General features: G+C 36.2%; 2 protein-coding genes across 10 annotated transcripts in view; one reads left to right on the top strand and one right to left on the bottom strand.

Moving 5' to 3' along the window:
- LOC137030653 (cortexin domain-containing 1 protein) overlaps positions 1-16,134 on the top strand; it is a 61,364-nt gene that overhangs the window by 6,383 nt on the left and 38,847 nt on the right. The gene's annotated exons all lie outside the window — the stretch shown is intronic.
- Positions 1-16,134, bottom strand: part of arnt2 (aryl-hydrocarbon receptor nuclear translocator 2) — a 108,379-nt gene that overhangs the window by 77,976 nt on the left and 14,269 nt on the right. For 6 of the 9 annotated variants that reach the window (XM_067401069.1, XM_067401070.1, XM_067401074.1 and 3 more), the window contains exons 3-6: positions 15,057-15,104; positions 12,951-12,995; positions 11,337-11,550; positions 9,731-9,944 (exon numbers count right to left, since the gene is read on the bottom strand). In XM_067401069.1, coding sequence (XP_067257170.1) covers positions 9,731-9,944; positions 11,337-11,550; positions 12,951-12,995; positions 15,057-15,104 — 521 coding nt within the window. The remainder of the gene's footprint in view (positions 1-9,730; positions 9,945-11,336; positions 11,551-12,950; positions 12,996-15,056; positions 15,105-16,134) is intronic. The other 3 variants (XM_067401072.1, XM_067401076.1, XM_067401075.1) reach the window with 1 other exon arrangement.

Raw genomic sequence — 16,134 nt, 5'->3', positions numbered from 1 at the left:
AATACTTTCCTATTAACAGTAACAGCTTTAAAGAGTATAATGCATTGAGATCAACACTTATTCTGATGTCTCATGTGTTATTTATATTATATTATGTTTTGCAATTCAGAACACTCTTTAAAATGCATTTTACGAAACATGTGTGTTGTATATAAAAATCACAATGCATAAAGAACACTATTTTGATGCATTACGTATGCAGGTTTCCATGTTTATATGAATATGTATATGAGACAAGAACAGATCGTGTTGTTGCACACAGGTGTGTTGTGTGGTCTGATGGATGGTGTGTAAGATCTCGCTGATGTCTCTAGCCACCATTTCCCACTTCAGGGGAAAACACACACACACACACACACACACACACACACACACACCCCAAATCACTCTTAATCAATTATGTATGCAGAGCCAACCCTTAACATTCCAGCACAGAGAACACATTAGTGGAGAGTTTGAGGAGACATGGAAAATATCTCCCTTGGCCGCTTCATTTGATCGCTTTATCACTAAAACATATGAGGTTATCAAAACCTCATCAAGACATATTTTAACTGCAATATTTTATCTGGACCTTCTGCAAGAACGGAATTCCTTCTAAACTTGCAAGTTTCTTTGATGGGAAAGAAAATTCCTTACAACCCTTTTCTGGAGACAATTTTGTGTGATGTATAGAGATCACCAACAAAAATGACACCAATTACAAAATACCATTCAAAAGGTTTAGAGGCACTTAAATAGTGATGAAAGCCAAAATATTAAATATCACAGATGAATATTTACGGAGTAATCCACTGTTTTGTAGAGTTTTGTAAATTTCTGAGATTTGGAGCCAGTTTAGAGGGGTGAAAAAATGACTTTAGAGAGATGGTAGCATCAATATTTTATTATAAAACAGATTGGTGGGTTTATTAGTAAAATCTTTAGACTTTAGCAATCTTTGTTTCATTATATGCCAACAGTGACAGTTCAAAAATGTCAAAAAGCACTTCTTGTGTTTTTTTTTTGCCTCAAGTTTGCATGCCTGTAACTCAAGAAGTATTAAAGGATTCTGGTTCTTAAAGATCTTAATGTGATTCCATGAGTAAATTGGTTAATTGTACACATTTTCAGTGGTCAAAAAAAATCAGCCATGTGCAAAGTGATCCACATTTGGTTTTTGATCACTGAAAATGGGTAAAATTCAACAATTTGATCATGGAGCTGCTTTGAAATCCCCATATCTATGGGACTGAACTATATAAGGCCTTGAAAATTAAGATTTCAAAAGAAAAGTTTATTAAGAGTGAGAATCTAGAAGGATATTAAGATATCATGAATACTTCTAGAGTTACATGCATGCAAACTTTGGAAAATGAGTATTTATGGTACTCAGACAGGTGTGTTTTATGCAATTACACAAGATATATTTCTAGTTTCAACATTACTTGATCTTCAGATATTCCTCTTTAAAAGAAAAAAAGTATCAGCTTTGTGCAAAATGACCCAAATTTGGTTTCTGACCACTGAAAATGTGTACAATTTACTCATGGAGCCGCATTAAGATCTCCATATTTCTGGGATTGATCCATTGAGGGACTTTAAAATGAAGCTACCAAAAGCAAAGTTTGTTATGAACCAGAATCTAGAAGGATTTTAAGATCTCTTTTATACTTATTGAGTTACAGGCATTCAAAGTTGAGGCAAAAAACAAAAGTAGTGCTTTTTGACATTTTTGAACTGTCACTGTTGGCATATAATGAAACAAAGATTGCTAAAGTCAACAGATTTTACTAATAGACCAATCTCTGTGTAAAAATAAAATAATGATGCTGCCATCTTTCTAAAGTCGTTTTTACACCCCTCCAAATCTCAGTTTAAAATGTTCATTTTGACCCCCGTCTACAAAACAATGGATTGCTCAGTAAATATACATTTGTGACATTTAATATTTTGGCTTTCATCACTATTAATGTTTGTCTTTCTACAGAGAAAATATTAACAAAATCACAAATTTAAGCTGGGGAAGTTTCTGAAATGACCCATTTACATGTTAAAATGAAAGAAATCTCAGCTATTCAATGTGATCTCAGATTTTTGGCTCCCACTAAATAGATAATTTTGATATTACAGACAAACAGCTTGGGGTGTTTCGTGTCACAGCCAAACCGCTGGAAGCCAGACATGCTGAATACAATTACACCACTAAAATCATACAGAGATGAATACAGATGCCTCTTAGCATATAAAGTGAATCCCCCGAGTTGTGACAGCGCTCATATTACTGTGGTGAGGAACAGTAGGCACTTTGACCCTGCGTCTCATTTAGATGTGGTCCAGGTCACATCAGCGACCGGTCCTCTCAAAATAATCATCATCTCATGAGCAGTTGACATAATGAACTGTGACAATGCCCTGCTCGCACCTAGTCTGACTGTAAAGACGGTTTATTACGTAGAATATTCTCTTACGGATCACTGAAACTTTTTAATAAAAGGAAATTAGACAAGAAGGACAAAAGGGCTGTGAGAGACCGAGACCACACTGCATCACTCCAGCCATCGCTATAATTAAATTATACAGTCGCTGCATGCTTCTAAAAGCTAATTAAAACTAAAAGCTAATTTTAAAATGTAAAACTATGTTTAAAACATACATTTTCTGCAGTTATTATATGCACATTTTCTGTATGCATGGAATACCTGGAAGAACTACTACAAAATTCGGAGTATACAACAAACAAAGCAGCACACTCTGGGAGAAAACTGTATCCCACAATTCAATGCAGTCCATTTATAGTTCCAATTATATGTTCATATGTTATTAAATAGTAATTATATAAGTATAATATAATTAAATATTTAATTTGAATTAATATATATATATATATATATATATATATATATATATATATATATATTAATTCAAATTAAATATTTAATTATATATATATATATATATATATATATATATATATATATATATATATATATATATATATATATATATAAATTTATTTAAAAATATTATTTATTGGTTAATTACAAAAACTGAATCTGAAATAAAAACATAATAGAAATTTAAAAAATATAATTTATAATTTATTATTTCTTATTAACTACAATAATAATTTTATTATATTAATAAAAAAAAAAATATATATATATATATATATATATATATAAAACATTTATTAAAAAATAATATATATTATTTCTTATTGATTAACTACAAGACTAGTAGAAAAAAAATATATACAATCAGGGAATGCATGAACTGATTAGATGCACACCTTGAATGCAATGCAAATCCCTTTGGATAACAGCATCTACCAAATTATTAAGGTCTATGCATTTAAAATAAAAATGTGTCCTTGATATAAAAGGTGAATGGAGAGACTAAAAGAATCTAATCTGAAATTTAAACCTGAAAATACTATTAAAAATAAAAGCCAAAAAGGCAACACTACAATAACCTTGCCATTGCATATCTGATGCTCAGAGGAATCTCTCACAGAATATGTGTTTGAAATTACATGACTCCCTCAAAATATTCAGCCGCATTTCAATGAAGATGAGATAGAAAGATTGCTCACAGTTAAAAAATGTTTTTTTTCTGTATCTGAGGAGAATAATTCATCTTGTGGTTTACTCAAAAAACCCACAAAGAAAGGTGTCCACAAAGCAGAAGAGAGACTGTGTTTGCGGCATGTGTCTAGCGCCCTCTAGTGGAGAAACACAGAGTGACATTTAATGTGGGCAAGTTTAATTTATTTAGAGAATTAGAGCACATGTGCTTGATTCAATAAGAATATATCTGTGTTGTAAATATATATATATATATATATATATATATATATATATATATATATATATATATATATATATATATATATATATATATATCTGACAGATATCACTGAAAAAAAGTGCCTTGAGAAATCACACCAACACTAGCCTCTGTAATCAACAGAAAGAGTCCGGCCGCCCAATCAGAAACCCTATTTGCCTGTGAATGAACTTGACATTATACAACTCCTTGTGTTTGTGTATGTTTTTGTGTAGGTTTAAGTTGTGTGCTCTAGTTTTCAGTTCATTTCTATGGTTTCTAGTTGATTTGATCATCAGTTGCACCTGTCTTTCATTTCGTTAACTGGTTTTGTTGCGTATTTAAGCTCTTTGTTTCTTCCGGTTCATTGTCTGTTCTCGTTGGATACTGTTTGGTTGTTCTGTTTGAGTTTTTCTAGTATGTCTGTTATTTTGAGTTTGCGTTTAATAAAAAGACCCTGCACTTTTTCCATCACTCCCGCAGCCACATGCTGACAGTGCGCTTGAATATATGGGAAATGGTTCAAACTTCACTGAGGAGGAAGAATGAAAACAAATATCTAAATGTGTGAATATCTATGCATCTTCCCCAGAAATGTTATCGGATCTTCATTTAATAACAACAATCATTTGGGACACTCCAATAAAAACGGTCCATTTCAATCACAGCCAACTAAATAGGTGCTATAATAGAAAAAAAAATGCTGCTCTGCGTCAAAGTTCAGTAAAGATCGTCAGGATCTTATGGAAACTTGTTTACATGACAGAATAAACTAAATAAAAAGGTAATTGTGACTATTTTTGAGAAATAAAGTCAAAACTATAAGATATAAACTCAGAATTGTGAGTTATAACATCCAAATTGCAAGATGCAAACAAGCAATTCACAGGAAAAAGTCCAAATTGTGATTAAAAAAAAAAATAATAATAATAATAATAATAAAAATTTAAAAAAAAAAAAGAATTGTGAGATAAAAAGTCACAATTACCATTTTGTTTTTTAATTGGTGACAGAAACAAACTTCCAAAGGATCTTGCATGAATAATTCACAAATGAAACAAAAGTTTCTGGAGGACAAACAAAGCTATATAAATCAGGGGATTCCAACACAAAAACTTCACTGGAACTGCAAAGCATGTGTAATTCTTCCAGGAAACTTGACAGCATCTGTCTATGATTACATTCACTAAAAAAAGACTATGGGTCATTCAACCTGACTATTATATTGAACATGAGTGATTTTCACATCTGAAAGGGCCAAGTCAAAGTCCTGACCTCTGTGATGAAACTGAAACACAAATAAACCATCTGTACTTCAACATTACAGCACAACATCTGTATACGATCCTCCGTTGACCTCAACACATTTTAAGTCTTGAATGTCTATCATAAATGTATGAATCCTTTGGCACTCAACTCACTTTAGGATTCTGTTAAACACTTGCTTTATTTTCCAAAAAAAAAAAAAAAAAAAAAAATCTTAAAATAATAAGCAAACTTTTTGCAACTATGTTCTCATACAGAGTTCATTAGCTCAATTTCAACTGTTTGTTTGAACTTTGAATGGGAATATTCATAAACAAGCAGCGGTTTGTTTGAAAATCTCACAGCTGATTAAAGTTACCGCGGACTCGCTCTCGCCTCAAATACTAATGAGGCGTCTGAATGTTCCCTGCAGAGAACTATTAAAGAGGACATCTTCAGCACTCGTGTTGTGTGGCACCATATCGTTTTCTGTGATGTCCACTTAAAATGATTCTTGCATCAAAAATAATCAAATAGTTATAATTTACTTCATTATTTGTGTGTGTAGCATCACAAGCATCACTGGGAATTCTCAACCCTGTTATGATCTTTAAATCATAAGCCACTACAATATGGCCAATCTTTACTGATCTGAGGCAGATAAAAACTAGGCATCATGACACACACATGGGCTTTTCACACTTGACATAGTTAACCCTGGGTCATTTTAAACCCTGGTTAAACGGAATTCTGTGTTATCTTGCTTCACGTTTTACATTACTCATAATTTACCCGGTGTTACCAATTAATCCTGGGTATTCACAAGCTGACGTTTCACATTGCACAATCCTAAACCCTGGGTTAACGTTCTTATTTGCATATTCGCAGTGTCAGTGTCATTGATTGGATGAACGCAGCATAGCTCTAGCTTTGCTCATCCTCGTATTGCCGACTGTACTATCGAGTTTATACTGAATGGACATTTCAGGCTATAAAAAGGTAAAAATGAAACGGTCTCTTTTTCACTCAAATTGTCACGTTTTCTGTCAGCATTCTTCCTTTCAAATGCTGATTTTACTGTTTATATACAAAGCCCATTGTTTCCGTGACTGTCCAAAGCAGGCAAATATGAGAACGTGATTGTTTTTCTGTTGCTTAGCATCTAGCTGTAACATTGTAACACCGCATCGTTTCACACTGTACTAGTCTGGCACCGCAATGCAGGGTTAACACTGCAAAAGCGGTGATCGGGAGCAGGGTTTCATAACCCTGGGTAAAAAAGAGGTGCTAACCCTGCTTCTAAATTACAAGTGTGAAATGTTCCTTTACCCAGGGTTAAAAGTGGTGTTTAGAATGACGATAACCCGGGGTTAAGTGTAGTGTGAAAAGCCCTACAGAGTATGAGTAGTACACGACAAACTGCCGGCTGTATGTACACGTGTACACTCACACACTCACGTGCACACTCACGTGCACACTCACGTGCACACTCACGTGCACACTCACGTGCACACTCACGTGCACACTCCTCTAATTCGCACACACACACCCATGCACACACTCGTGCACTCTTCTCACTCACACCTCGCACACACACACACACACACCCTCGCACGCGCCCTCGCACTCACACGTGCGCACTCCTCTCACACGCTCGCACACACGGACACACTCACACGTGCACACTTGCTCACACTCACACACTAGCATTCGCACACTCACACTCAAACGTGCACACTCGCTCACACTCACACTAGCATTCGCTCACTCATACTCAAACGTGCACACTCGCTCACTCACACTCAAACACTCAAACGTGCACACTTGCTCACTCATACACTAGCACACTCACACACTAGCACACTCACACTCAAACACTCAAACGTGCACACTCGCTCACTCACACACTAGCACACTCAAACACTCAAATGTGCACACTCGCTCACACTCACACATTAGCATTCTCGCACTCACACACTAGCACACTCACACTCAAACACTCAAACGTGCACACTCGCTCACTCACACACTAGCACACTCAAACACTCAAACGTGCACACTCGCTCACTCACACACTAGCACACTCAAACACTCAAATGTGCACACTCGCTCACACACTAGCATTCGCTCACTCACACTCAAACACTCAAATGTGCACACTCGCTCACACACTAGCATTCGCTCACTCATACTCAAACGTGCACACTCGCTCACTCACACACTAGCACACTCACACACTAGCACACTCAAACACTCAAATGTGCACACTCGCTCACACACTAGCATTCGCTCACTCACACTCAAACGTGCACACTCGCTCACACTCACACACTAGCATTCGCACACTCACACTCAAACGTGCACACTCGCTCACTCACACACTAGCACACTCACACACTAGCACATTCAAACACTCAAATGTGCACACTCGCTCACTCACACTCAAACGTGCACACTCACTCACACTCACACACTAGCATTCGCACACTCACACTCAAACGTGCACACTCGCTCACACTCACACACTAGCATTCGCACTCACACTCAAACACTCAAATGTGCACACTCGCTCACACACTAGCATTCGCTCACTCACACTCAAACACTCAAATGTGCACACTCGCTCACACACTAGCATTCGCACACTCACACTCAAACGTGCACACTCGCTCACACTCACACACTAGCATTCGCACTCACACTCAAACACTCAAATGTGCACACTCGCTCACACACTAGCATTCGCTCACTCACACTCAAACACTCAAATGTGCACACTCGCTCACACACTAGCATTCGCTCACTCATACTCAAACGTGCACACTCGCTCACTCACACACTAGCACACTCACACACTAGCACACTCAAACACTCAAATGTGCACACTTGCTCACTCACACTCAAACACTCAAACGTGCACACTCGCTCACACACTAGCATTCGCTCACTCACACTCAAACGTGCACACTCGCTCACACTCACACACTCAAACGTGCACACTCGCTCACTCACACTCACACACTAGCATTCGCACACTCACACTCAAACACTCAAATGTGCACTCGCTCACTCACACTCAAACACTCAAACGTGCACACTTGCTCACTCATACACTAGCACACTCACACACTAGCACACTCACACTCAAACACTCAAACGTGCACACTTGCTCACTCATACACTAGCACACTCACACACTAGCACACTCACACTCAAACACTCAAACGTGCACACTTGCTCACTCATACACTAGCACACTCACACACTAGCACACTCACACTCAAACACTCAAACGTGCACACTTGCTCACTCATACACTAGCACACTCACACACTAGCACACTCACACTCAAACACTCAAATGTGCACACTCGCTCACTCACACACTAGCACACTCACACACTAGCACATTCAAACACTCAAATGTGCACACTCGCTCACTCACACACTAGCACACTCACACACTAGCACATTCAAACACTCAAATGTGCACACTCGCTCACTCACACTCAAACGTGCACACTCGCTCACACTCACACACTAGCACACTCACACACTAGCACATTCAAACACTCAAATGTGCACACTCGCTCACTCACACTCAAACGTGCACACTCGCTCACTCACACTCACACACTAGCATTCGCACACTCACACTCAAACACTCAAATGTGCACACTCGCTCACACACTAGCATTCGCTCACTCATACTCAAACGTGCACACTCGCTCACTCACACACTAGCATTCGCTCACTCATACTCAAACGTGCACACTCGCTCACACTCACACACTAGCATTCGCTCACTCATACTCAAACGTGCACACTCGCTCACACTCACACACTAGCATTCGCACACTCATACTCAAACACTCAAATGTGCACACTCGCTCACTCGCACTCAAACACTCAAATGTGCACACTCGCTCACACACTAGCATTCGCTCACTCATACTCAAACGTGCACACTCGCTCACTCACACACTAGCATTCGCTCACTCATACTCAAACGTGCACACTCGCTCACACACTATCATTCGCACACTCATACTCAAACGTGCACACTCGCTCACTCACACACTAGCATTCGCTCACTCATACTCAAACGTGCACACTCGCTCACACACTATCATTCGCACACTCAAACACTCAAACGTGCACACTCGCTCACACTCACACACTAGCATTCGCACACTCACACTCAAACACTCAAACGTGCACACTCGCTCACACTCACACACTAGCATTCTCGCACTCACACTCTCGCACACTCACAGTTAAACGCTCACATTTGCTCATACACTAGTATTCACATACTCGCACACACTCAAACACTCACAAGCGCTCGCTCAGTAAGATTTTTCTCTTTTTTAAAGAAATGAGTACTTTTATTCAGCAAAGATGCACTAAATTGATCAAAAGTCAAAGTATAAAAAATGTCACATCAGCATATTTCGTAGGCACCAAAAATATGAACTGCCAGGAATTCACCCAGACTGAGATGGAAATGTGTTGGATCAGCTAATTAAAAACTGCTGAGTCTGACACCACAAGTCATATGGTAGTCATTGTCCAGCAGTGTCGTGTTCTGGACATGTCGAAATACAGCACTGAAGTTAGACAAGGCCAGTCATTTCCTGTTCCCAAGAATCTTTCAGTAACCAGTGTCTGTCTCTCACCTGTCATTGAATTCTCGGATGTGCTCAGCTGTTCCCTCAGTTTGTCCACATCATCCGGATGGACCTGCTCAAAGAGCGTGCTGCCAAACCACTCGGACTGCGGCTGGTTCAGAACGGGAGTGACAGAATCCGACACGTAGATAACACGCCCCGTCTCGGCCGCCACCACAAACAAGAAGCCGTCTGCTGCCTCCAGAATCAAGTGCTTCAGTTCCTGTGACAGTAAATTGTTTCAAATGACATCTATAGGACTTTCAAGACACATATGCCCAGTTTCACAGACAATAGTCCCACACTAAAATGCATGTTTGAGCTGTTCTAAATGAAAGCAACTTGCACTGACATTTCTTAAAAAATATCAGCGTCATTGTTTTGTCTCAAGATGGTAATGGTTTTTCTAAGGCACATTTATAAAAGCTATTTAAAAGGGATAGTTCACCCACAAATTAAAATTATCCCATGATTTACTCACCCTCAAGTCATCCTAGGTGTATATGACTTCTTATATATTTTTTTCCAAACACAACCAGAGTTATAATAATAAATATCCTGGCTTTTGAAGCCCAAAAAAGCACATCCATCCATCATAAAAGTAATTCATACGGCTCCAATGGGTTAATAAAGGCCCTCTGAAGCGAAGCGATGGGATTTTGTAAGAAAAATATCCATATTTAGAAGTTAATTAACTAAAATAACGAGCTTAATGTCTGAATTTTCCTATTCAAACTGTGTTTTGATGCACATTTTGCATATATTTGGGTCTATGCAGTTCATGGTAATATTAACCCTGTACAGCCTGACATATGAAATTTTTTTTTTTTTAAATGTAAGAGTTTATTGAATCTTTTGACCAAATCTAAAACAAAAGTTTGCATGTGTGTTTTTTGTTGTAAAGTATATTTGATATATCAGGCTTTTATGGCTTATATAGTATGATAAAGTAATAATATGGAGCTCAATCTCGAGAAGGAAAAACACCTATTCAGACTCCCAAACTGAGCAAAAATATGCAATTTGGTGCTTATTTTTTTTATTTATAATTGCCATAAAGATGAAATTCGGATAGTTTGTAATATAAATCAATGAGATCTTTATAACAGTGCAGCTGAATACTTACATAAAATACATATAGATGTCACTTGCAATGCAATGATGATTGAGATGAACAAATAAACGTTCCTCAAAAGCCTAATAATCATATTTCATACTAACATTTTAACATGATTTTTCTAAGAATGATATATGGACGATAAGTTGCTTTAATCCAGTAAGAGTTCATCTTGAAATATTACTAACAACATAAAAAGGTTTACTTTAAAAAAAATTGTGTATCACGAGCTGAAGTTTTTTACATTTATACTGAAAGGTCTTTTACTTGCTAAAAAATATAAACTATCATCAGTCAGATGACAGAAGGCATATTAGATTGTGTACAACAGTTTTTTTCAGCAAATGTGCATATCAAATATGATCCAACATGCTTTATAGGGTTAATAAATGCTAATGTTGTATTTTAGACCTTTTGTCCTGTGTTGAGTGTTCAATGCAACTGATCAAACCCAGTTGAGATCCTCTGAGGTCTATCAAAAGCTTCACCATACGTCACCTGTTCAGTCAGGAAGGAGGGTTTGTAAGCGCCGTCGGTCGACGTGTTCCCCGTTCCCCTCATGGACTTCATGTGTGAGACGGCCATGCGCAGGATGGTGAGCTTGTCTGGCTTCCTCGCTAGAGCACTGCAGGTGGGCACCATGTCCGACAGCTCTGTGATGTACTGGGTCATCTTGTTACGCCGGCGGCGCTCGATCTCACTGTGGTTCTCTCTGGGTGGACAGAGGAACAGTGCTGCCATCATTAGCATGTAATGAGAGACCCATTTTCACAACTACGCTTGGAATACAAAAGTTCAAAATAGAAGGCTTTTGTAACATTATATACTACTGTTCAAAGGTTTGGGGTCAGTAGGATTATTTTTTTTTTTTTTAAAGAGATTTTTTACTCAGCAAGGATGCATTAAATTGATCAAACGTGACGATAAAGACATTTATAATGTTGCACAAGATTTCTATTTCAGATAAATGCTATTCTTCTGAACTTTTTGTTCATCGAAGAATTAATTGATGAATATTTCTAGAGCAGCAAATCATCATATTAGAATGATTTCTGAAGGATCATGTGACACTGAAGACTGGAGTAATGATGCTGAAAATTCAGCTTTGATCACAGAAATAAATTACATTTTACTATATATTCAAATATATAAACAGTTATTTTAAATTGTAATAATATTTCACAATATTACTGTTTTTATCAAATAAATGCAGCCTTGGTAAGCAGAAAACTTTTCAAACAGTACAGTTTTTTTTTTTTAACATATACATATAAATAATTTTATTTATTATTAGGTATAACAAAAAATAGCAATTTATATTATATATTATAGTACTTATTTAATATACTTATTCTCTCGTTATACATAATGTTAATAGGAAATATAATAATAAATATATAGCTTGATTTTACTTTTAAAAAATCTAGTTTCTTCAACAGCTCTAGTTTATATTTTTGCATTTTTTTTTATTTCTTTTTTTTTTATATTTTTGCATTTTATATTATATATTAATTATATATTAAGCATTGTGTGTGTGTGTATGTGTGTAGTATTTTTGAGATGCTTCTTTCACTTTTGTGAAATTTCCCCAATCGCCACCTACTTATGGCTGCCCTCACGTACTTATACGCATTCAACGTTGACCTTGGATAAACAAATAATTATGAATTATTGTAAAGGAGGCATTCAGGACACTTTACTTTCAATATACAGAAATACATTTATTTGACTTGTGCTTTCTTATCAAACTTATATAAAAGACTGCTCTACTGCAACACTTCATCTTCAACCGAAACATTCAGTTAAAAAAGTGCCAGAGAGGATAATTTAGGACTTTTTTGCTTCATTCTCATGATTTAGCAGAAACTTCGGTAATAAACTGAATGCTGACAGATGCGAACCAATCTTCTGAAGCCCGCGCTGTGTGAGTCCAGAGTGCTATGCCTCAAAACAACACGACAAATTCAGCGGAGGATAATTAAATATCCATTAAACATCAGATCTAGACTGAGACGCTCGCTTGCGAGGCCAAGGTGAGAGAGTGAGGTTGGTCCTGACAGCAGGGGTCTGATTTCTAGCTATCCTGAGGGAACTTCCCTGAGACAGCCCTACCTGGCATAGCGCTCCTTATCACCAGGAATTTGATCATCGTCATACCTGACGGGAGAGAGAAAGATTCAAATAAATAAATGAGCCTGGAAATGTCTTTAAATGCTAATTTTTTTTTATGTTTATGATTGTGGCTAAAATGAAATTATGAATTGATTATGAACTGTATTTATTAATGTTGAATGGCTTGAATTACAGATAGTGTGTGAATATGGTAATATAATAATGGACTGAGAGCACTGGATAATGAAAAACTAAACAAAAAGACGAACTCAATATCTGAGGTGTCTGTATCCCAGAATATAAACTCACTCTTGCCCAAACTGCTTCACAAAGTGGCTCCAAGAAGTATTATTTTAGTATCATTGAGAGACTATTACAGTATATACAGTTTGGACACGTTACCATTTTTAAAGCTTTTGAGTTTCTGCTCATCAAGGCTGCATTTATTCGATCAAAAATACAGGAGTAAAATTGCGAAATATTATTGCTATTTAAAATAATGGTTTTATATTGTAATATATTTTAAAGTGTTATTTATTCCTGTGATCAAAGCTGAATTTTCAGCATCATTACTCCAGTCTTCAGTGTCACATGATCCTTCAGAAATCATTCTGATATGATGATTTGTTATCAATGTTGGAAACAGTTGTGCTGCTTTTTTTTTTAATCTGTGATGCTTTTTTCAGGAAAAAAACAACATTAAAATATATATTATATTATATATAAATAAGAAAAATAGAAAAGATTCCTATTTTTAATAAATAATACTAACAATATAAATCTTAACTATCACTTTTTTAATCAATTTAATACATCCTTGCTGAATAAAAGTTTAATTCCTTTCAAAAAAGTTAATATAAAAAAATTACTCACCCAAACTTAAAATATAGTAACATTTCAAAATATTACTGTTTTTCTGTATTTTTGATCTGAAGTAATAGCTAATGAAAATTCAGCTATTGCATCACAGAAATAAATTATATTTTAAAGTATATAAAAATAGAAAACCATTACTTTAAATTGTAATATTTCATAATATTTCACAATATTACAGAAGAGACTTTTTCACAAAAATAGTTCAATTAAAAATAGTAATTTGTGTCCAAACTATATATAACTATATATAAGCTTTATTTTTGTTTTCCTTTTTTATTATAGTTACAGTTTTAGTATATGTATGTCATTTTTTATATTTTTTATATTTTATATTGGTAACTACCTAAAATAAAATAAGTTTTATTTTATACATTTTATTATATTTTAGTTAACACTATAATAACCCTGCTTCAGTCACGAAAATGTCTAAATGTCATTGCATTATATACAAAAAAAATAATATATATATTGCACTACATAAAATATTAAAGCTAGTCTACAGAAAATGTTGGCACCACTATATTTAAGACATTTTTTGACAAATGAAAGATAAAAATGCCCACATTTCATACAACACAACTAAAGGCCTATTTATCAATATAGCCATTGTATAATGTTTAAGTGAAATAGTTCACTCTAGTAGTAGATCAAAATGAAAATAGTCATCATTTACCCTCATGTTGTTCCAAACCTGTGTTCTGCCGTGTTTATGAGATCTGATGAAATGTCAATCAAAGTTCTAGCTCACTGACAACATGAATTTCACTCTAGAAATATAGTGCAAATGTGGGACTGACTTTCTGCATCGTTTTGGTCCTTTAAATTCTCTAATTACACACACACAAAACGCATATGGGTTTGGAAAAACATGAAGATAAAGTTTTAGTAAATAATGACAGCATTTTATTATTATTTTTTTTTTAGTGAGCAATTCCTCTAAGCGGGAGATTGCTGGAGTGTTCCCCGTGTCTCCAGCAGGGGTCAGTGTCTCCATTCCAATGCTACAGCTAACAGTGAAGCGTCTTTACCGTGGATACAGCTCCTTTAAAACAACATGAACTGAAAGGAAACCATAAGTTGAGAGCAACAAAACATGAGAGATGTCTTGAAATGGCACAAACTCTGTGGCAGAACTGAAAGACATGGTCAAATAACAAAATATAAAAGAAAGGGCATGGTGCATGGGTTAACTGGTTTGTGTAAAAGCTGGTAAACATGTGAAAAGTTCACCTTGAAAATTTGCTGGGTCCCTCTCCGTCCTCATCATCAAAGTCCATCCTAAAGCAAAAAACATGGCTTGAATATGTATATATAACTTTTGTATAGCAGGGCTGATTTTGTGATATACATCCATCCTAGTTCAATTAAATGAAATGTAAATTAATAAAAGAAAATATATGCAGCTGATGCAACAGAAAAACGGCTTCATAGACTTGAAGTAAATCAAACAATAGAACAGAAAAGCTACATGTTAGTGGACAATTCATTTTAGATTCAGACTACCTGATGCACACACTACAGTTAATAACTAAAACACTGAGCAGTAGTTTGAATGATTTATTCATGCTGTGGTGCATTCTGGGAACTGTAGTCCTGCCTCTAGCAACACGGAAGTGAGTTAAACTGCAATTCATCGACTGGCCACTAGAGACAGGCTCCAAAAGGGAGTCAATCCCATTGAGCCCCATTTTAAAATTCCCAACTTTACAGCAGAAGAAAATGTGTTTACAGCCTGGTACAAAAAGTGTTTTTGGTCTATACAGCTAATTTTCCCTTCATGACAACTGTGAGGGGGTGATATATTTTTTTTTTATATAACTCATCCGTTTAAATTAAATTAAGCCTTAAAGTTCTGCATAATTAAGGGCGTGGTCACTTGAGTGACAGTTGGATTGCCACTGCTGTCTGTGAGCCGTCATGTTACGACAGCTAATTCCAGCCACTGAATTTGGCATCTCTGCTGTGTTTGTGCTTTTTTCAGGATTATTTCATACAATTATCAAATAATATGGCTTGCTGTGCGGTTAATGGTCGAGACAGATGTGCGTCTGTGTACATGTGCACACATGTGGAAGATAAATTGGCTAAAAGTTTTGTCCGTCAGATTTACTAATGACAAAAGAATATCCCTCTCAAGACACCACAAAATCTGACAGCACTGCTTGGATATTATAACAAACTGCTGCACTATTTAGAAAAATTATACTTTGGATGAGGGCTCATTTGTTTGTGAGACTCCAACGATCATATACAGTTTTACAACAAACGCTGCTCAGGTTGCACAATTTCTTGAAGATCGATGATGGAG

The sequence above is a fragment of the Chanodichthys erythropterus genome, chromosome 11 (assembly GCF_024489055.1).
Source record: "Chanodichthys erythropterus isolate Z2021 chromosome 11, ASM2448905v1, whole genome shotgun sequence".
Classification (NCBI taxonomy): Eukaryota; Metazoa; Chordata; class Actinopteri; order Cypriniformes; family Xenocyprididae; genus Chanodichthys; species Chanodichthys erythropterus.
The sequence above is the reverse complement of the archived record's forward strand: the minus strand, read 5'-3'. Positions and strand labels throughout refer to the sequence as shown.